Raw genomic sequence first — 15,890 nt, 5'->3', positions numbered from 1 at the left:
CAGTCCATAGATTTCAATCATAGATTTATTTAGTCAGTCAGTCAGTCAACCAGTCAGTCCACCTGTCAAACATCCAGGCACTCAGTCTGTCTCACAGCTAGTAAATTACCCCATTACCCAGGCAGTCAACCAAACACTATCCAGTCAGTCAACCAATGACCCTTGATCTATTTGATACTGGAATGCAGCCAGAAAAAAAAAAAAGTAACACTAGTGGCTACATACTCCAGGAAATTGATTGGTTTAATTGATTGTGATTGCCTGTTGTTTACAGTCTAAAACAGAAAAACGAGGTTGTCAGGATAGAGAGCTGTCAAGGGCACAGACAGACAAAGACAACAACTGGAAATGTGAAGTGGCAGCAATAAAGGGCAAAGCTTATGTTTTCTGCTTGCCTGCCTGCCAGCAGAGTGTGGACAGGACTCTCCAGTGCGCCCTGTCCCCAGGAGGGGCGGGGTGGGTGGCAGAGTGTAGGGACAGAGGGAGAGAGGGAGAGGAGAGAGGAGGGCAGGACTGGCAGGGTGCGGTCTGAAGTGGCAACAGATCGTTTTGGATCACTCAAATCCCTTCAATTCAACTGGAAAGCTGCAGCTTGTTGCACGCCGGCCGCATATGGAGAGGAAAAGCTTTCAATCCAGAGAGGGCACCAACCAAACAGCAGGCGACAGTGGCTGATGTTGTGACAGTTTCCCAGAGAAAAAGAAAGAGAGGGAGAGAAACCACAACACTGCAACTTGGATATCAGTAACCACTCTCTCTCTTTAACTCTCTCACCCACCAAATCGACTTTGAACCTGTTTGTTTAAATACACGGACTTTACAGCCTGCACACTTACTGTTGATTCTGTAAGGCGGAGGGATCGGAGTTTCTCAATTTGGCTCAATATTTTTTGGAGCAACTCAGAACTTTTTGGTGTCCTCATGGTGCCTGGCGCAGCCGAGGTGCTGAGCTTCTTTTATCCGAGTTTTTCGGACGTGATGTTGCGACTGTCACGGACGATGGAGTCGGGAACTGAACCGGGGAGGTACTGAAGACATCTCTCTCCCCCGGGAGAGTGCTCCCTCCCCCCGGGGCGATGCGGATCTCCTTCCTCCTTCTCACCGCCTCTCTGTGTGCCTTGGTCCTCCTCCTCGCACCTGCCTCGGAGGGCTGCGGGCCGGGGAGGGGGTACGGCAGGAGGCGGCCCCCGACCAAGCTCATCCCGCTCGCTTACAAGCAATTCAGCCCCAACGTCGCCGAGAAGACCCTTGGAGCCAGCGGGAGACCCGAGGGCAAAATTACGCGCAACTCCGAGCGCTTTAAAGAACTGACCCCGAATTACAACACAGATATTATCTTCAAAGATGAGGAGGACACGGGCGCCGACAGGCTCATGACCCAGGTAAGGAGGGGGGATGAATGAGAACGTGGATGGAAAACATCTGACACAGATGCTGGACCAGTGTTCCTGCGTGCTGCTGATTGACACCTACTGTGGCTATAGTTGCAAAAAATAAATGACAAAATAAACAGAATTTACAGTGTTTCATGGTTGATCCTGATCTGACAGGAGCAGAGTCACTGAATGAGCTCAATCACTTAAAACTAGATTAGCCACTGTTGTGTCCAATTGTCTGCTGAATGTTTGCTGTCGGTTAAATGTTTAAACCAAAATGATAGATTTCATTGACTCTCGGCCCTTCGCTTCACCTCTGGATTTTGCTACCTGACACACTTAGCTGCACTCACGTATTGCTTTAACCCCCCCTACTGAGCCTTGCTTTGTTGCGTAAAACATTTTAGGGTTAAACCCAAGGCTATGGAGGATACATTTAACCAACCAATAAAGTAATCTTGATCTTAGTGTCTCAGTGTTTCATAGTCTTCATGTTTAATGGTCCACAAGAAGGCACCTTGTAATTGTAACAGCTGGAGCAGTGGCTCCAAGTATAAACCCAATCTCTGGCCACCCTTGTTTATCCTATAAATCGGATCATAGACAAAACAAATAGCCTACCTTAATCTAGCATTAATTTGTTTATTAATTTATAAATGCATTCAGTGATGGACATAAACATTAACAGCAATAAATCCATTATTTCCAAAGTGATCTCCACTGCTGAGAGGCATCTTGATCTGATACTGTATGTACTTTGGCCATTTACCTGACACAATGGTAATAGAGTTATTATTTACATTTCTTTGTATGTGTTTTGAGGTATATTATATGCCCTCATCACTTTAGTCTTAGTACCCGATGGACATGTTGTTTGCTTTTTAGTCACTTTCTTGTACTCCTTCTCTTTATCTGTCTGGGCTACACTGTTTCTCTTTCCTTCTTCCTACTCTTTTTCTACCCTCTCTTTCCTGCCTTAATGCGATGACTCTTACTATCTGCCCTACCACACAAACACACACACACACACACACGTATTTTCCCCCCTCTGAACTCGGGTAGGTCTTTGTTAATCACATTGCTTCAACCATCCCTCAGACTCATCACGACCTTTCTCTACCTCCAGCTACTCTCTCAGCATTACAACTTCATTTTGTATTTGTTTTGTTTGTTTCTAACAGACCGCCTTTCTTTTCCCCTCCATGTACCTCTTTTTAGCGTTGTAAAGACAAGTTAAACTCTCTGGCCATCTCTGTGATGAACATGTGGCCGGGTGTTAAGCTGAGAGTGACAGAGGGCTGGGATGAGGATGGTCATCACTCAGAGGACTCGCTGCACTATGAGGGACGTGCTGTCGACATCACCACCTCAGACAGGTAGGCAAGTTATGTGGTAGGCAACATTTAAAATGCTTTCAATTTGTCAGTTTACTTATCAGTAAAGTGATAGAAACTAGTTGTTTGTTTTTGATGACTCAAATTTGGATTTATGATCAAATCCAATTACATTTCACGATATAAATACATGTATAGATGTCAGTGGGAAATTAAAGGTCTTCTGTGCAGATTTGGAAAAGTATGCAAAGTAAGCTGAAATTGAATCACATTTGGAGTTCACAATCTATCTTTCTATTCTTTTCCATAGGGACAGAAATAAGTATGCCATGTTGGCCCGGCTTGCTGTAGAAGCTGGATTCGACTGGGTCTACTACGAGTCCAAAGCCCACATTCACTGTAGCGTCAAGTCAGGTAAGAGATGGATATGAGTGACAGTGTGTGCATATTATCTGTGTTTGTATGTTTTTTTGTGTTTTTGGCCAGGTGTCATTACCACTAATGAGGTTGATACCAGACCCTTTGTTGGTGATTCACTAATGGTTTACCTTGCCTTTCAGCGCCGCTGTCATCAGTCTGTGTGTGTTTGTGTGTATGGCCTATTGGGAGCCAATCAAAGCAGGGTGTGCACCTGTGCTCTTTGCTGTATTCACTTCTTGGTCAGATCTCATCATAACGTGATCTTTCTTTGTGATTGTAGAATATTCAGCTGTATAATGTGCACACAGAGAGAGTACCATTTTTTACATGGATGTAGGCTACGTATAGTGGTGGAAACGTGCAGAGCTAATAGTACATTGACATCTCACCCTCCTTTCTGTATTTCAATATTTGACTGTTTAATATTTGCCAGTTTCATTGTTAATATTAAGTTGCATTACTCCAACACACACTTTATGAAACACAAATCTGATACAGTCAGATGCATGACCGCATTCCACCTCCAGCAATTCTAACTCTTGATACACATTAGAAATCCATTTACCCATGTCTGGTACCACAAGTTATTTGATGCCAAACTACATTCAGTCCGTTGAGGTTAGTAGGCTGTGAGATGATTAACTCTCTCTTTGTTTTGCTGTTGCTTTTCCTTCAGTGGGTTTCTCTTAGATCTCTTATCTAAGTCTTATCACCTCCCGGTCACAGCCCTCCTTTTCTGCAGCCCTCAGGCTAACAGACACACACACCTTGGACAAATATTTGGCTGCCTTAAGACTGCTTTAACACAACCCTCCCACACACACACACACACACACACACACTTATACTGATTAATTTATTATTTCAAACTAATTTTCCCTTTAGTCGTTCTAGCAAATATTCTGTTCTTGTCTGTTATATCCTACCAGTTTTTTTTTTAAGGCCACTCCACTAGTTCTTTTCCAAAACAGCAGAATTCATTGTTAAGAATCAAGCTCATTACAATGTGCTAATGCCCTTTCCTCCTGTGGAACCATTGAGAGTGGTCATGTGACTTAGTTTAAAACACAAACTCTGCTGTAATCCAAACAGTATCCAGACCCAAGTCTGAGTCTGTGTGCTTTCCTGTCTCTCTGACCCCAGGCCGTGCTCTGACTGCAGTGATACAATCAGCTGGTTATCCATTAGCTCTTACTGACTACCTCTTCTTGCCACTTCGTCTCCCTGCGTCTTAAAGGGCCACCTTATTCAGAAATACCTCCCAAGAAGATCAAATGTACATCCTGTGGTATCTTGGGCAGTCTAAATGAATGAGAATAGCTTGACAGAAGAGCAGAAAGCATTCCTAATAATTTTGTACATAAAAATAGGCATACATGTCATATCAGAGTGAAGGCGCAAACTGTGTCTTTTAACATATAACATTATATAAACATTTCTTTATAAACAAGTTCTGAAACACATTCCTGTGATCCACCAATCATTTGACAAGCCTCAGAAAAAACACTTTCCTCCTACTTTTGAAAAACAATATAATGGATTTTAGGACTGATTCATATGTCTTGCTATTGCAGAATGCATAGTATGCCAGGTAAACTTGTCAAAAGAGTGTTTTTCACACACTTCAGAAATACTAAAATAGTTTATAAAATCGAATAGAAAGGCTAATCCGCTTGTAAATATAATGTTTCTCTGAAGTGTGTTTAGGTGTGCGTTACTGAAGCCTAAGTATAAGGAGAGAGCCAGAGGCAGACAGACAAGACAAAGTTTGAACATGACTCACATTATATACATATGTTAACAATCTACCACTGATCCACTGAGATAAAGTTGTCCTCGAGTCAGTGTCAAAGTCTCACCTGTTTTATAGATCACTCAGTGATCATGCAGCCACTGTAGAAGTCAAAGTGTTACTCAACTCCTGAGAGAAATTCAAACTGTACTCTTCTGTGTTTGTGTTTTGACTCCTCATCCTCTTCAGCGAAAATGCAATAAATAGTACTAAATGAAATCAAATCACGTAAGCTTATTTATCTTTCTTTCATTTCTCTAGAACATTCAGTGGCGGCCAAAACCGGTGGTTGCTTCTCTGGCGACGCTCAGGTTATCCTGGAGGGCAGGGCTACAAAAGAGATGCGCGACCTTCACCCTGGCGACCGTGTTTTGGCTTCTTCAACGTCAGATGGTCACGGCCCTCTTCTCTACAGCCCGGTCTTATCCTTTCTGGACCACCAGCCCAATGTCTCAAAGATCTTCTACATCATTGGCACCGAGACAGGACTTAATATTACTCTCACAGCTGCTCACCTAATCTATGTCACAGACTGCACTGGTGGGCTGAGTAAGCCAAAGTGGGAAGAGACAGCCGAAGAGCCACTTTTTGGCTCCATACAGGGGGGCAGGCCGAGCCGGGAAGCAGGTCTGAGAACAGTTTTTGCCAGTGATGTCCGGCCAGGACAATGCGTACGTACTTCACAAGGGGAAGTGGGCTCACAGGCAACACTTGCAGTCGTGACCTTTGTGGAAGAACAGAGGAGCACCGGGTTGTATGCCCCACTAACCCAACATGGGTCCATAGTGGTGAACGGCGTGCTGGCATCCTGCTATGCTGTTGTGGACAATCACCATTTGGCCCACTGGGTCCTGGCCCCACTGAGGTTCTTCTACAGCCTGATGGGACCTTCAGAACCGCAGACCGACGGCCTGCACTGGTACCCTTGGCTTCTACAGAGGCTGGGGCAAATGCTGTTGGACGCTGGACAGTTCCACCCCTGGGGGATTGAGCAAAGGACATAGATAGGAGCCAAAGAGACATGTTTCACACTGATGACTTCATTCACTTACCTGTATTCAGGAGCACCAAAGCACAGATTGAGGGACCACCAAAGACAATTGATTTTATAGTTCAAATGTGTTTCTATTTACCTGTATTTGCTGTACTTCACCAAACAGATAAACATGTAAAACTGTGCAAAAGACAAAGAGAGGGGACTGAGAAGATTCATTTTATACTTTAGGTAATTTCAATTTCATTCTTACCTGAAGATTAAGAGGAATGGGAAGACTGAGGTATGACAGAAAGTCAAATTTTAAACTTGAATACCAACAGAAATACTGACAGTATCTCTTCTATCCTAAATTTTGAGTTGAACATCTTTGTCACTATTTTTAAGTTCCCCTCAGAGCAGCTCAGAGATCAAAAACTGTAATTCAAAATGATCAGCTTTCATTAAAACAAAAAAACAGGTAGTGAAGTAAGGTTTCATCATTTCTTTGTACTGTAGTTACTGTAATCTGTCAACATTTATGCATCTTGAGATCAACCTGGGGCTCACTGATGTAGTTAGAAGAAATTTAAACCTTCTGTGACCCCTTTGGTAAACACATGAATGAAACAAGAAGGGAAAGGAGGAAGAAAAGAGTAGCCTGGAGAAAACTAGTGACTGAACAAGGTGTGTCATTAGGCTCTTTACGTACATTAGGTGTTTATACAGTTAAGTAATGCTAAGAAAAGAAAGACACCAAATGAACTTTAATGTTTACTGTCGGAATCATCACTGCAGTAAATCCACTGATTCTTTACCCTTCTTTATAGAGCCTGTACTGTATATTAGAATGAATTATTAAAATATTATGTAATTGGACGATGAGGGATGAGGTTCTATGTATTTACTGAACGCAATGTAGCAATTTACTAGTGTTGCATTATAGCATCACATCTGGAAACAGCTTTGTTGGAAAACTATTGAATAGCAAGGAACGATGATGGAGACGCTTTGTGAAGTACTGATGCAGGATAGTTAGGTTCGAAACGGCCATGCTGTCAATCTGTTTTTCAAAGTAAGTCATCTGCTTTCAGTCAACTTGATTGTCTCAAACTGATTAATATGGTTCATTTATACATCTTCATGTTTTTTTTATTATTAGTTATTGTATTTAAAAGGTTTTAATTGTGACATGCTTTTTTAATTGTTATTCGGGTTTTTAATTTTCAGGTCAGTTGTATCTAGATAAGGCATACACAACACTCAGGCTGTATTCAACTACTGTATTAAGCAAAAGCTATGCATCATATTAAATAACAGATAGTAAATCTCTTCAATCTTGAATAGTAAGTTACTTGATAGCTCTCCTTTGCATGGTCTTTTTTGTATTCCATCTATCACCTAAGACTTAAGACCTAGATTGGCAAAGGCACAGAAAATTTGATTTTTTCACACTATGGAAAGCAGATGTGATCGGTGGCTGAATGAGTATGGATAAACATGTTGTTCATAGTTCACACTTACTGAGTACGCTTTGTGAAGACTGAAACATTGCAAGTATCTAGGAACTCCAAGTTGTTATTCAGTATGCCTGATAAAAGATTTGTCACATATGTATATTAAGCTATTGTTGGAGAGACTATTTAAAGATCTATTTTTAGAAAAATAATGTAAACTTTTATTATTTTCGCCAACCCTGTGCATACTATTTGTATTTGAAACATAAAGATGTTGTTTTTAAACCAAAACTACTCTGTGCTTTATTTGGTAGCAACAAATGTCATACCCCATACATTAATAATCACTTAAGTACTAAGAAATAATGTTTACTCTATGTGTATTTAATTAACATATTATATTATATAACAGTTGTGGTTCGAAGATGTGTGGATAATCCACCGTTGCACGTTGATACATAAACAGCCACAAGCTAGTCATCACTGTATATGGTGTCGCATCACAACAGCTGGAACAATGTGAATGCAGCATGAATAGCTGTGGTTACAGGGTGGGCTGCTGGTTGGTTTCAGTACCACGGACAGCAGCACACAGCAACGCTCCTCTTTCCTCCTCTTGATGCCTGGATGTGTTTTCTTTTCTGCAGGGTGGAGAGTTAGTCCTTGAACACAGCACACCCTGCTGGATGCTTTATTATTTGCAGAGAAGACATAATTGGAGCAAAATCCACAGATTAACAGAATTCAGCACATAGAGCAAGACACTTTCTGTTTTTCTGCCCTTTCTACTGCTTATTTCTGTTTTTTCTAGGTGATGGAAGAGTAAAAAACAGGAATGAAAATATTTTTTTTAAAATGATGAATGATCAAAAACAATTATTAGAAATAATTCTGCTGTTTTCCCCTTGTCTTGTTTAATAGTAACTTACTTTATTCCTTCAGCTAAAATCAAAGCAGACTACACAGAAGAACCACAAACGATCAATAAACAAAAGGAGATTCTAAGTAATCTTTATTATTATTGGTCAGTTAGGTACAGGAAAAACCTTTTTGTCGTATCCCATAGCTTATCAGGAGACTCATCCATATAGACAGATAGAGAACCAGACCCAGGTGAAACACTCACAAAGTTACATATATTTAAAAATAAAAATATGAAAGTGATTGGTTTACCTAAATGTGCAGGTGATGCTCTCACGTGTGAGACTTTTTAAATACACATGAAAAACTCATGCACATCTCAAGTGGTTAAAATTCTGAAAATCATTACAAAAAATTTGTCCACCTGAGTCTGGTGGTTTAAAATGTTTTCTCTATGTGTCTCCTGTCTCCGCGTAATAATGTTTAACTCTGTTTGGACCACGATACCCCGGCAACATTTTGAGGCAAGGCTGACAACCAGCAATTATAATCAGGGACCGATTTGTGAGGGAACGGTGGAAAACACACAGTAACAGCCGCCATCCCCTTACTAAAATAAAGAAAATAAATAATAAAAAAATTGAAAAGAAAAAAAGGAAATTGCCTCAAAAGTGACCCAAGTATCACTGTCTTAAATTAAGGGTGTTCACACAACAACACATGGGAATTCAGCATGCTCACAGTAACTCACATACAGATATGAATGTCTTTATAGAATATGTATCTGTCATCACAGCTTGGCAAAATTACACTTATACACAACGTATGCACAATAACACCTGGAACCATAATACCAGCCAGTGGAAAAAGACCCAAATACGTTTTGAGTTGCCTTTGTCCAGTCGGAAAAACTTCCTGTAAAACTGATGACCTCATTCCTTGGTAGGTGGTGGTGATATCGTCCAATAACAATAGCCTATAGATAAAGAATTTATGTCTCCAAACAACCCATAAACACACATACATACATACAATCGCACACACAACCATTTTCTCTCACACTTATTACATGTTAGTAACATCATGAGAAAGGTGAATCTCTTCTGAGTCAGTGACTGAATGAATAACTGAATGTGAGATAGTTTGAACTACCTACAGTAAGCGGCTACGTTGAGAGCAGTAAACCTGACAGAAGTACAAAACACTCCATAACATCCTAAGTTGGCAATTATGTTGACATAGTTACATTAGGCTATATGTAATCATTGCTTGGCAGCATACAAAAATAAAAGAGGTTGCTCTGGTGCATATTCGGAATCATCTGCATTTGAGTTCAGTCGTCTCTATGCAAACGGAAGGAATTGTTTTTCGGCACATTTTTTTAAAAACGAATGAGGCTGGCTCAGTTATTATATATTTGATTAGCATTAGGGTGTAATCATGTCTGCCTAACTATTATACTACCAGTAGCAGCGTCTCAATGTTGTAGTTTGTCAGCTAGCTTTATAGCGAGCCTGGCTAATGCATATTTGGAATCCCTTGTGACAAAAAATAAAATAAATTCCTTGAAAAGATTCTTCAGATGCCCACTCCACACAACTTCACACTAATTTAAACAACGAGGAATACAAACCCTGACTGTCAAAAATGAAAGCAGTCGTGTTTTTCTACTCTATAGGACTCTAAGACCAGCATTTCTCAGATTTTTAAAACATTTCCGAATTGAGATTCCTGCTGTCTTTAACTAGGTTGGTGTCAGGTAACTAGTTAAATGCATATGCATGTATGCATTTATTTGGATTTTAACAACAGGTTAGTACTACTTATACCACCATTGGATTTAAACTAATACAACAGCCAAGGGCCCATGTTTTACAAGGAAATAATAGAAGTAGGAATAGAAGATGTGTCTAACAGCAGTAGGACACAGGGACTGATTAGAGTGACTGCAGATTTGTAAATAGCAAATACAAATACTGGCACCAAAACTGCAATGCTTCATCTTTACTGACACTCCCCCTGATATGCTCCACCATCACTTATCTATGGCCAGCATTGCAGTCAGCCACCAAAAATGACCAAAAGGCCACAGGTGAGGAAACAAACCTGCATGACCAAGAAGAAAATTACACTTATTTGTTTCAATAACCCACTTCTTCATTTTTTTTAGATATCTGAGAATTCAAGCCCAGTTGTTAATGAGTTAATGAGCTAATTTTGTTTTGTTTATTAAAATTCATCACTGTTTATGTGCTGTTTGGCTGGATAGACGTCTACACCTTCTTTTGTATATGGTTTGCCGGCTAGGAGTTGCTTTTGCTTTTTCAGTGTGTTACTCTGCTGGGTGAATGTTTCGAGCAAACATAGTGAGGACTATCCTGTTTTGCCTGTTTTTAGTGACTACCCTGCCCTCCCAATCCTTTATAAAAACAGGTTTTAGGGCTTATATGTGGCTACTCTGCTACACTTGGCATTGTCTTAATACATTTCACTGTACTCAATCCCTCAGTATCAGATGAATGAAAGCACGTCTCGATAGACATTTTCTCTGTTATGGTGGTGGGGAGTTTATGATGTGACATGACTAAGAACAAAACATTATAATGCAATTACAGTGGTAGCCACTGCAGAGGCACCCATCCCTGCATCTATACAGTATGATCAGGATTCTCTAATCAATTGCTCCGGTATTGATTAGCAACAATAGTGCAGCAAAGAGTGGCATCTTTGAAATGGCTACATCTGCAATTTGTAAATGTTGGCAGAAATCCACAGAAATGCCAAGATCCACTTTTAGCACAGTGTAGCAGACCTTAGAAATGCATGATTTCCACCAGGGCTGTGACAGCTCTGCTTCTATGGCCAAAGTCCTAGGAAAGACAGGTATCAGGTAGAGGGAAGGTAGGATTGAGGCAAGAGGAAGAGAGACATAAAGAAGGAAGCTGGAATGACGTCCCGTCCTCCTCTTTCACAGCCTTTGGGTGAAGTTTTCAGGGAATACTCCTTTAGCGGCATTTTCTTTGTTCTGCTGCCAGTCTTCCTGCTTCATTCCCATCAGCCAGCCATCATCCTAAACACACAGACATGCAAATAAGGCATATTCACCTCACTATCACCACAGTATATAACTCTGTGTGTGTGGGTGTGTGTGTACCTGCTCCTCTGGGTTGTCAAAGGTGACTACTAGCACCACATCACCAGTCTTCATCTCCAGTTCATCTGTGTCGTTGGCAGCATAATCATGCATCACCTGGACCTATATCACATAAATACTAACATCAGTTATCTCCATATATTCACACGATATATTTGGGTTAAGTAGATGTTAAGCATTATTGAGATTTTTTTATTCTGTGTCCTGTTTTACCTTGAACAGGAAGCCAGGTGGCATGTCTGCAGGTTCTGATGCTTCTTCTGTAGGTTCGGGCACTACTGCAGGTGTCTAGAAAGAAGAGGTTCCACTTACTGACATGTAGTGCACAATGAAAAACATATTCCTCTTTTAAAGAGACATGGTTGAGCCCTAAAAGTCTTATTAATAGAAAATTCTGCCGGCAGATTTTTTTTTAAATCATGTTTTTATTCAATGAATATGAATGAAAACTTGAAACTAGACAAACTGCTTTGAAAAAGAAAATGCTTGAATCAAGTACTGGAAATATCTTAGAAAAAAAAAATCAGCTAAATGTACTTTAATGTTACAATCTTTCCAGTATTTTCGGAAAATACGCCTTTTTACTTAAACATGGTATGGTTTTGGTAAATGAGGAGAGGCATGATTGACTATTATAGAAACTTTGAAAGATGTCATATCTAGCCACCTAAAACATTAACATTAATAACATTGTGTTTTATATATTAACATTCAAGGATTTTCAGAATAAATACATTAAAACAGTTATTGCATGTTATAGTAGTCCTTCTTGCTCTCACCTCCTCTGTCACTGCTTCCTCCACTGTTGCCGCAGCAGCTGCTGCAGACTCACCCTGGGAGCACGGAGACATAGAAGAATAAAAGAGAGAGATTAGAGAATGAGAAAGATATACAATTCAAATAAGGAGGGGGAAAGAATGAAAGAAGAACAGACTGACAAGACAAAGACAGACAAAAGGACAAGCCACACAGCCTAAACAGCAATGTTATGGCTAATACAATCAAGTATGTTGAATAGACAGTAAGCTTGGTTACTAGTGCACAGTTGCCATAAAGGTAAAGCTTTTGCACAGCATACTATGTGCATGGACTTGTGATTAGCAGTGACTTGGATTAACTGTGTGAAGCAGATGGCTATACTGTTCTCTTTCCCATTGCAATTAATTTCCAACTGTCCCTATGTGTCACAGTTGATGCATCCATGCTGCTTGTCCAGATGCATCCTAAATCTTTCCATCTCAAGATTTCTCCATCTTTTCACCTTTCATCCAAAATGTATCTCTCTATCATCTCAATGCATCCACCATTTTCGTCCAGATGCATCCCTCCATTTTTTATTCTCTCCTTGGTTACCTGACCCTCTTCATTATCCAACGTAGTGGCAGCTAATGTGGCTTCTTCCTCAGCGGCCTCAGCTGCAGGTGTTTCATCCTCTGTGGCGAGCACCTCTGTGACCGGCTGGCTCCCGTCATCGCCCCAGCCCTCCTGGTCTTCAGCCACAGGATCGTAATGAACCTGCTGGCTCTCATCATCCCCCCCTCCCTTCTGAGCCACAGCCACAGGGGCATAGAGAACTGGTTTGGTTCCGTCATCTCCCCAGCCCTCTGTCGCAGCTGCTATGGGGTCATAGCGGACAGGCTGTGAACCGTCATCCCCCCAGGCATCTGTAGCAGCAGCCACAGGGTCAAAGTGCTCCTGGGTGTCCTCTTCATGGGCACCACTGTTCTCAGGCTGAGGAGCAAGGGTCAGGTTTCAAGGAATCAAAGGGCATAAGAGATATTTTATCTTATGGGTATTATAATGGTTTTATAAATCAAACGGTTGAGGAACTTTTAGGGGCAGAATAGAAAGGTATAAGGGATACTTAAGGGCAGATTCAGTGGTTTAACATTCCAATGGGAGAAAAGGTTTGGGAATAAGGAGAACCAGAAGAATAAAGATTTTTTGCATATTGTGTATGGCCAGTCTATGAACAAAACAACAGGGTAAGGAACAAACTTTAATATTTTTTATGGACAAGGGATTTGGAAATTGATAGGGATGTTAAAGGGGCACAAAAAGGTACATAAGGGTTGTATTATAAGCCCATTAACTTAAATTTATATTTGATATATCTATATCTTACACTGACCATATTCCACCGTACTATATTTTTAGCCATGCAAGCAGCAAGGCTCTTTGTTCAACACCAAATTATTTTAATCACTATACAACCTTAATGATTGCCATTAAATTTGGTACAGACCTTCATGGTGCCCAGAGGACCATTCCTGATGATTTTGTCGATCATCTGACATTTATTTAAGCGCCATAATCAGGTCAAAATTATACTTTCATTCTCTTTCCAACAGCCCCAACTTGTTTTTAGCGCTAATTAGCAAATGTTAGCATTCTAACATGCTAAAACAAGACAGTAAACAAGCCAAACATTATGCCTGTTAATCATCTGCATGTTAGCATTGTGAGCATGTTAGCATGCAGTTTACTCAAAGCACCACGGTACCAAAGTTTACAGCCATTTGAAAATGGTTGATAGTGAAAACTGCTTGATTAGTAAAACCTGCAAAACCCTGAGATTGGCCTTTGGGGGTCATTAGATCAAACCTATTAGTAATTAAGGATAATCTAAGGGCATATGGAGTAGTTTTGCAATTTATGAGGAGAAACGGGGCCATGAAAGATGCCATGGACATCAATGTGGAGTTCAGCAGCAGATCATGATCATCACCATCATTATCATCATCATCATCATCATCATCATCATAAGACCCAAGAAGATTGATGTAGAAGGAAAATTCTTATATATAAGGCTCAGATTAAAATAAAAGACAGATGAAGATAAGGAAGGGTGGCAGCAGAAGGCAGAAATGCAAAAGCCTTTTCCCATCAGAAATAGATGTTGAATCTTCTGCGTGTAGTTAGAAAGCATGGTATTATATTCCCACGGCTATGTTCAGATGGAGAAAGAGGAGGGAAGCGTTGTAAGAGTAGTTGTGTCGTTCCTTTCTGAGGTATCACTGCTTTGCCACAAGCTCTAATACAGCAGAACTGTATATTTGCTGAGACACATCTCTCTTACAGTGATAGGGATGAACAAAAAGGTTAGTTGATGGTCAGAATGCCAAGTTTCAAGCAAGGCGAAGTTGCCCACTAGCTCTTATTAGTTTCCCTATGAAACAATCCACTGAAAACATGAGCAACTTCACTCAACTTTTAAAACAAAACTGTTCCCTGTGTGTCACATGAAGCATATACTGTTTGCAGCTGTATGCATGTAACAGCTACATGTTTGGTCAGTGCAACATGTGAACATACAGGGAGATGAAGGGAAACAGAAAGGAGGTAAAATCAGTTACAAATCATTTCATACACAAGGGGTTTTTAATTTGTATAGATATATATGTAATTAAATGTATGACATCTCTATAGGTTTCGGATCTACAGCATACTGTATATGATCAATATACTGTGCATCTTGCACGTATTCTGCATCAGAGGCTCTTAAGAGAGGATTTTTGGTGATCTGGCACCAAAATATTGATTGAATATACTGCATATAATAGTGTAAAATGTCCATTTGAAACTGAATTGACCCACTTTCATTCCCAAGTTCTATTTGTGCTGTATAACAATCTTTATAGTGTTCAGTGTTTAGTGTAATCACATCAAGCACTGCAGACACAAAGACAACGCACAAACAGATTTGGGACGGACAAATGAAAGAGATGCATTGATGGAGATGGCCATTATAGAAGCCCCTACTCAGACATAATTCAGGTGCATAGCATAAAGTCAGAAGGGGCTTGTATAAAAATGAATGAATTGATGGGTACGATGAACACGAATAAAAATATGCTGATGAAGATGATGACCATATTGATAATTATAAACTTTGGCGACTTAAAACACGTGTATTAAGATGAGGATGATATGCTTACCCATGAATCCCAGTTTGCAGGCTGTGGAAAAAGCAACAGGAAGCAACAGAATGATAAGACAGCACAAAACTCTTCACAAAGCTGTTGCTTAATGCCTGTTTCATTCAAAAATAAATGTTTCCAGCGCAGGTCCCATGCTCTAAACCTGCAAGCCCATAGCAATAGATCTCCAGCAAAACAAGAGTACAGGCAATACTAGGTAAAGTCTGAAGAGGTGGCCACTCTCATATGTTTATTGTTCATATCAGTCACCCACAGAGTGAGTCGAATGTAAGAGAAAGGTGTTCTGGAAAACAAGCAGTCAGTCTCAAAATCAAATTTCATTCATTTTCATTCAGAATCAACACAATTTCCCCTAACAACGTAAATTAGATCTTGACACAACTTGTATAAATGTCTCGCAGTTCTCACTTGCCTTATTGCAAATGTAGCCTACTATTTACCCCCCCCCCAAAAAAAAATTGGGAGACAATAAAGAACTAATTTGTACTAAAGAAGCCATCTCATGTAAAGAAGATAATCATTTGGACAAATCTGTGACAGGACTGCATTGAATTATCATTATAGTTAAAGCTAACTGCACTC

General features: G+C 40.3%; 2 protein-coding genes across 2 annotated transcripts in view; one reads left to right on the top strand and one right to left on the bottom strand.

The window, feature by feature from the left end:
- The first annotated feature begins 533 nt into the window (after window positions 1-533).
- LOC118338751 (indian hedgehog B protein-like) lies at window positions 534-7,600 on the top strand. The gene is made up of 4 exons (XM_035676062.1): window positions 534-1,382; window positions 2,595-2,752; window positions 3,021-3,124; window positions 5,184-7,600. Exons 1-4 carry the CDS (start codon window positions 1,077-1,079, stop codon window positions 5,924-5,926), a joined length of 1,311 nt encoding a protein of 436 aa, XP_035531955.1. The 5' UTR covers window positions 534-1,076; the 3' UTR covers window positions 5,927-7,600.
- Window positions 7,601-8,382: 782 nt separating this feature from the next.
- Window positions 8,383-15,890, bottom strand: part of LOC118338682 (myc box-dependent-interacting protein 1) — a 17,174-nt gene continuing 9,666 nt past the window's right edge. The window contains exons 14-19 of the mRNA XM_035675961.1: window positions 15,306-15,326; window positions 12,721-13,098; window positions 12,147-12,200; window positions 11,581-11,655; window positions 11,368-11,469; window positions 8,383-11,283 (exon numbers count right to left, since the gene is read on the bottom strand). Coding sequence (XP_035531854.1) covers window positions 11,182-11,283; window positions 11,368-11,469; window positions 11,581-11,655; window positions 12,147-12,200; window positions 12,721-13,098; window positions 15,306-15,326 — 732 coding nt within the window. The 3' untranslated portion in view covers window positions 8,383-11,181. The remainder of the gene's footprint in view (window positions 11,284-11,367; window positions 11,470-11,580; window positions 11,656-12,146; window positions 12,201-12,720; window positions 13,099-15,305; window positions 15,327-15,890) is intronic.

Source organism: Morone saxatilis, unplaced genomic scaffold (genome assembly GCF_004916995.1).
Source record: "Morone saxatilis isolate NCDOM2014 unplaced genomic scaffold, NCSU_SB_2.0 Contig5, whole genome shotgun sequence".
Taxonomy (NCBI): Eukaryota; Metazoa; Chordata; class Actinopteri; family Moronidae; genus Morone; species Morone saxatilis.
Note: the sequence above shows the minus strand (reverse complement) of the source record. Positions and strands in the feature narration are given on the sequence as shown.

What these genes read in the sequence shown, in the direction of transcription:
- LOC118338751 (XM_035676062.1), top strand. Translation starts at nt 1,077, where the DNA reads ATGCGGATCTCCTTCCTCCTTCTCACCGCCTCTCTGTGTGCCTTGGTC. An exon ending in GACATCACCACCTCAGACAG is followed by an intron (nt 2,753 to 3,020) that starts GTAGGCAAGTTA and finishes TCTTTTCCATAG; the next exon opens with GGACAGAAATAAGTATGCCA. An exon ending in TCACTGTAGCGTCAAGTCAG is followed by an intron (nt 3,125 to 5,183) that starts GTAAGAGATGGA and finishes TCATTTCTCTAG; the next exon opens with AACATTCAGTGGCGGCCAAA.